A 5918-nucleotide genomic window follows, 5' to 3' on the forward strand; every position below is an offset into this window, starting at 1 on the left:
CAGTTGTCTGTGTACGACCGGCGCTCGTTCAACGTTAACGGCTATAAATATTTGGTGTGTTTTTGGAAAAATAATGAATTACATCAATCGCTATCGTTGGTGTGTAGTGTACAAATATTAGCATTAAAGCTCCAGAAAAGTTTTTTATCGAAGTGCCAGATGATATTGAAATGCCAGTTTTTGCCTATACGGCTCGTGTTTTAGGTCACGTGATATACAGAAAAAATAACGACTTTTAGTTTTATATATAATATATAATAAAACAATAATGTTATTTTATTACTTAAAATCAGAATTTTTAAGTATAATTACTTTTACCAATTTTCATAATTTATTTTTCACTACCGAAAATACCTTTTTGGAATAAGCGCTCTTAATACTTAAGACATTTGCAATAAAATATTATAATGTTTCTATTAAATAAATTTAGTAAGAGCGCATAAAAAAATGGCGCGAAACGAATCATGCTGGCTTATCACTTGACTAGTGAATCGTTTGCATTCACAGGCTGCTCCAAAATCTTAACCTATATTATTTAATGTCATTGCTAGTTAAGGTTTTTTATGATAATTTTGCAAACATATTTATAATTTAATATCATAAAAATACCATAGTTAAACCACTGCAGAGAAAGGCTGTCGTTAGAGTTTAGTAAATAGTGAGAGAGATAGAACTACACCCCTCTGTCTCTCTCTTTCGCAGGAAGCCGGCTAGCCGAAGGATTCTCAGCGGAATAAAAGAAAATATCTTACGAATAAGTAGAACAACTTTATTATTGGACTTTTAATATGAAATAATACATTTAATTATCTAATCTATACGAATATATTTATAAATGCGAAAGTATCTCTGTATGTTGCTCTTACACGACCACTGAACCGATTAGAATAAAATTTGGTATGAAGAAATCTCAAGCTTCAAAGGACATAAGCGTATACTTTTTGGGCGTGAAGCCACGGGCAACAACTAGTGAAGTATAGTTTTTAGGGTTCCGTGCCCAAAGGGCAAAAACGGGACCCTATTACTAATACTTCGCTGTCTGTCACCAGGCTGTATCTCAAGAACCGCGATAGCCAGACAGTTGAAATTTTCACAAATTATGTATTTCTATTGCGACTATAACAACAAATACTAGAAATAAAATAAATATTTAAAGGGGACGTATTAAAAAAAAATTACTATCTAGATCTCGTTCAAACCAATTTTGGGTAAAAGTTTACATGGTAATGTACATCATATATTGTTTTTAGTTTTATCATTCTCTTATGAGAGCGATGGTAGTTATAAAGTGTTGTGTTTCTACGATATCATCAAAATATGCATTTGCCTCTATAGACGCATTTACCTCAGGTGATAAATCATTATAAATTAATATAATACTTACTTGAGAAAATTTATGCCCTCAGAAGACTTTATTTTTTTCTGATAATACTTTTTACAGTATCAAAGAAAAAGTTTTTGAAAAAATATTATTTTTTAAAATATATTTTTTTTATCTTTTCCGCTTTTGGCACATCTGTTTTAATTATGTTCCGTGATCTATGACGGCATATTGGTTGTACTGCTCATTCTTAGATGAATCAAGCAGAGTGAGCGAAATGGCATATCAAGGTGTCTATCGCACATGTAATTTACGTCAAATAATTTATTTACAAGTAAATACGAAATATAATGGTTACTAACCATTTATTAATATTAAATCGTGTAAATAAGTGCGCGTGTATATAATAATATTGTTTTATGACCCACTACACAAACAATGTCCGAAATAGGTGTATTAACGGTTGCTTCACAATATATTTATGATAATATAATGTTTCTGTAGAAGAATATACAACAATATTCCATAAAGCTGATATACATACTATAAATACAAGAAATAAGAATAAACTCGTAACCCCGTTTCCATTACTGAACATTACTGGGCAATGGTATAAGATACCGGGAAATATAATCAATTTACCATTTACAAAATTTAAAAAGTTTATTAAAACTAAATTAATAAAAAAATATTATTCATTAAAACAGTACTTTTTAGAGAAAAAACGGACGGATGGATTTATGCTCGGGTTCCATCACAGGACACGAATTATTGTGTAAAACAGCATCGTAAATCTGTTTATTTGTAAAGAGCAACTCTGCGAGTTTCTTGCCGTTTCTTCTCGCTGGAGGCTGCTTTCCGAAATGGTGGTTGTTTGAATATTGACGATTCTAAAACGCTTTATTGTGAAGTTTACTTGAATATAATTGATTTGATTGATTATTGAGAATTAAAATATAACACTGATGTCAACAACCGCGAGTTTCGCTTGCTTACTCGCATTCGATTAGATGAGTTGTGGTTAATTGACCGTAAATCAGTACCTAGTCTAGTGGTCATAATTATGTGTCAATGGATAAATATTATTTTCTGATATCTCTACTCCAGTCTCCAGCATCAGAGGTATCGCGACCATTAGTAAATCCGTACAGATAATAAAAAACACCATTTTACCATTAAAACAAATTTAATAAATAATTTGAACTACATAACAATATAATTACTTATGAATAATTACGAAAAAAATAATTGTTACGTGTTGCTAAAACAAAGATTCAGTAAATTGTTTCGTATTTTTTATTTAAGGTCTTAGGTCACATTCACCATACGACCTTAGCACTGCGAGAGCTAAACACTTAAACTATATAAAATCATAGAAATGTTACGTCCCTTGTGTCTGTATTACACTGGCTCAGCCACTAATCACGCTTTAACCCGAAACATATATGTCAATTGAAATAAATCATGCCGGTATTAATACCATTTTTGTATTACAGAAGAGGGCTTTTCGTGCAATCTATTAGGAGCCGAAAAAAATCGTTAAGAAATAAATTGTCGCTTGTCAATGTATTTTTGATAATATTATATATGTACGCAAAACCAAACGACTTTTTCAGATTTTGTGACGCACAACTAATTTGACAGGACATAAAAAACCCGCCATTTTATTCGCGGGTTCTTCTCAAGTCCGAGGTGTTTGTTTCCGAATCGGCGATAGATTTTTAACAATCAATAAGAACATTATACTTATAACGCTTCTATAATCTGTATTGAAAAAAGATCTTTGACTTTTGAATTCATACGTGGATGCTAACTGCCAACCTACATTTTCACAAAATCCTGTTACCAAACTGGTACGTATACTACGGGCCATAATTCATGAGCACTTGATCTGCACAGTTATACACTTCCAATTCATTTGTAGAGTTAAAATAAACAAATCTTACATAAACATATAACAATTTATGATATCCATTATGGATTTGCGAAACTGCTTTGAATGTCGACGTATTTGTTATTAGATCTTTGGAAGTTAAATAATGATATATTAATCATTAATCAAGCACTGTTATACTATTCCAATATCTTTATTTTCTCGATGACAGTTCTAATTTGATAGTTGTAGTGTTGTGACCAAATAAGTAATGATATCGAACGCATATATTTATTCAGTGACGATTCATCGGGTTTCGATTAAAATGAATAAATAAAGATTACCTGTCGTTATAATTATTTCGTTTCATTGTCGAGTACTCCTATACCTACTTATTTTACAACAGCTTCGAAAATTTTAAAGAAGTTGGCATTATCAATCAAGAATTAATATGTGTAACATCTCATAATGAAATATAATATTAGTTAATAAATTTGTACAAAAGTATCAGGCAGTAGTTTAGTTTCTTAGATTTTGTAAAAAAAAAAAACGGGTCTGTTATCGTGTTACGTTTATAGATATAGCTCCATTCCTATCAGTTCCTCCGACTGGTATAACCTTGTATGTGTGTAATGTCATATTTTTATAAAATAATGCATACATAATGTAAAAAAAGACATTCGTTCAAGTTTTCACAGGAGCAGTCATCGAGCAATTAATGAAATGGAAATAGTATATAATAGTTAATCGCATGGTGTACGTATATCTGAGGTTTGTGTATTTTTATTCCTTCTTCGATTGGAATAGACTTCTTGCATATTCTGGAGTAACAGTCAAGATTACGTACCATACTTTAAATTTTTTTAATTTTACTATCATTTAATAACAAATAATTGAAATCGTCTTTTATTTACAAAATTATAAAACTTATAGCTATACCGACAACTAAATTACCATTTCAGCACCAAAGTTAAAAAAATCTAAGCTGCTGTTTTGATAGTCTCGATATGCGAATGCCATTTTCATAGTCTCGAAGCGACATATTCCGGCTGAAAAGAAAAATTTAAAAATAAATTATTCAGTGTGGCAACACTCAAGTTTTGTATATAGATATAAGATTTATATAATTTTGTTAACAAATAATGATTGATGCCTGTTTCTGGGACTGTCTGGATGATAAACAACAAGAACATTCATGAGAATAAAAATTTGAAGCTAGGAGTTTTCGATAAGCGATGTTATTATCCACTTGACAGTTTAAGTAAACTTACCGAAACAAACCAATATGAATTTTCCTTGAAAATCATTCTTCCGATCAACCCCATTTTGGATTGAGGGGCTATGGTGTGAAGGTGCAAATGTCTGACGCTTCTGAATGGTGGCCAGTGGTAGCCGTATCTTGCACCATCGAGTGACAAATTGTTTTTTTGCAGCATTTCTTTTGCTATGGAAAGCATCTTTTCAACTGGAAATATAAAATAATATTTTCTGTTACCAAAACAAAAAGGATATTTTTGAATATGGAATGATTAATTTTAATGAAAATTTTATATAAGATGTAATAATAATAAAACTTTTTTAAAGTCTAAAAGACAATAATCCAAACCAATATGGCCCAGGCAAACACTAATGAATTTTACCTCGTGTTTAGTACTGCAAATGTGTCGTTTCAAAATCTGTATTTGAATAATAAAATATTTTAATATTCTAACAATTTTGTCAATATAGAGTGCATGACAATCATATAAGGTTACACAAAAGGGTAATAAAGGACTAATGATAAACTATCTGAGTTTGACAGCCTTAAAAAAAACTTAAGTAAAAATATAAACAAACAATTAGTGAAATATAATATTATGCGAAATATAAAAAAAAAAAAATTGTCGTGAGGATTAACTTAATGACAAGGTATAAAATTGTTATAGTGTTACATTAAACCATATATAATGCGAAGAGATCGTCTGGATATTTCTGTCAGTTCACTCTACTGTAAGCCGCGTAAATATTGTTTCAAAAACTTACCGAGTTCTTTATCAGCTGGTTGCAAGGACTTTGCATCTTCTATATGACGTTTCGGCACAGTCAATATATGATAATCGCTAGCTGGTTTAATGTCCCGAAAAACACAAACATCGTCATCTTCATACAATATTTCTGTATTCTCTAACTTATTAACTATATTGCAAAACACGCAAGAAGATTTCTCAACCGTTGTACTTTGAGAATTCATAGTATTTGTAACGTAAAATTTGGGATATAGATCTGTCAAACGATTACAAAATGACGTTTTCAGCTTGACACTTCGTAGTATTGCTGAAGTTAATGTTGGTAAGCATACAGCCATGTCATGAAAGGTGTTATTAAACAGAACAAAGGTCGTTTATTATTAAAAACTACTCGTTATTACATACATGAAAATATGATATAATATCTGATTTCGGTAAAATTGTGACAAGTGCTGTGCTTGTGCTGATTTTTCACATAAAAGAAAATTAATAAAACATACTTTTAAAGTAGGATTACACTCACAGACAAAACTGTCACTTATTTGTTTAAATTGACATAGCTAAAAACAGCATATTAATGTTGGGTGCTATTTGGTTACTAGTTTATCAAATGCAAGCAACATTACATATGATCGATTTATTTAATTTAGTTTTTTAATGAAACTGTTTTATATATAATCTTAAATGATTTTGTGTAAAAAAATATCGAATTTATATT

The 5918-nt window shown here is 30.3% G+C and overlaps 1 protein-coding gene across 1 annotated transcript; it reads right to left on the reverse strand.

The window, feature by feature from the left end:
- Positions 1-4102: 4102 nt before the first annotated feature.
- Positions 4103-5556, reverse strand: LOC113402784 (adenosine 5'-monophosphoramidase HINT3-like). The gene is made up of 3 exons (XM_026643097.2): positions 5217-5556; positions 4466-4659; positions 4103-4243 (listed from the first exon to the last, which is right to left on the reverse strand). The coding sequence occupies exons 1-3, from the start codon at positions 5536-5538 to the stop codon at positions 4217-4219; spliced, it is 543 nt and encodes a 180-aa protein (XP_026498882.2). The 5' UTR covers positions 5539-5556; the 3' UTR covers positions 4103-4216.
- Between the last annotated feature and the right edge of the window lie 362 nt (positions 5557-5918).

The sequence above is a fragment of the Vanessa tameamea genome, chromosome 31, assembly GCF_037043105.1.
Source record: "Vanessa tameamea isolate UH-Manoa-2023 chromosome 31, ilVanTame1 primary haplotype, whole genome shotgun sequence".
Classification (NCBI taxonomy): Eukaryota; Metazoa; Arthropoda; class Insecta; order Lepidoptera; family Nymphalidae; genus Vanessa; species Vanessa tameamea.

What these genes read in the sequence shown, in the direction of transcription:
- LOC113402784 (XM_026643097.2), bottom strand. Translation starts at nt 5,538, where the DNA reads ATGGCTGTATGCTTACCAACATTAACTTCAGCAATACTACGAAGTGTC. An exon ending in ACCAGCTGATAAAGAACTCG is followed by an intron (nt 4,660 to 5,216) that starts GTAAGTTTTTGA and finishes TTATATTTCCAG; the next exon opens with TTGAAAAGATGCTTTCCATA. An exon ending in ATTCATATTGGTTTGTTTCG is followed by an intron (nt 4,244 to 4,465) that starts GTAAGTTTACTT and finishes TTTTCTTTTCAG; the next exon opens with CCGGAATATGTCGCTTCGAG.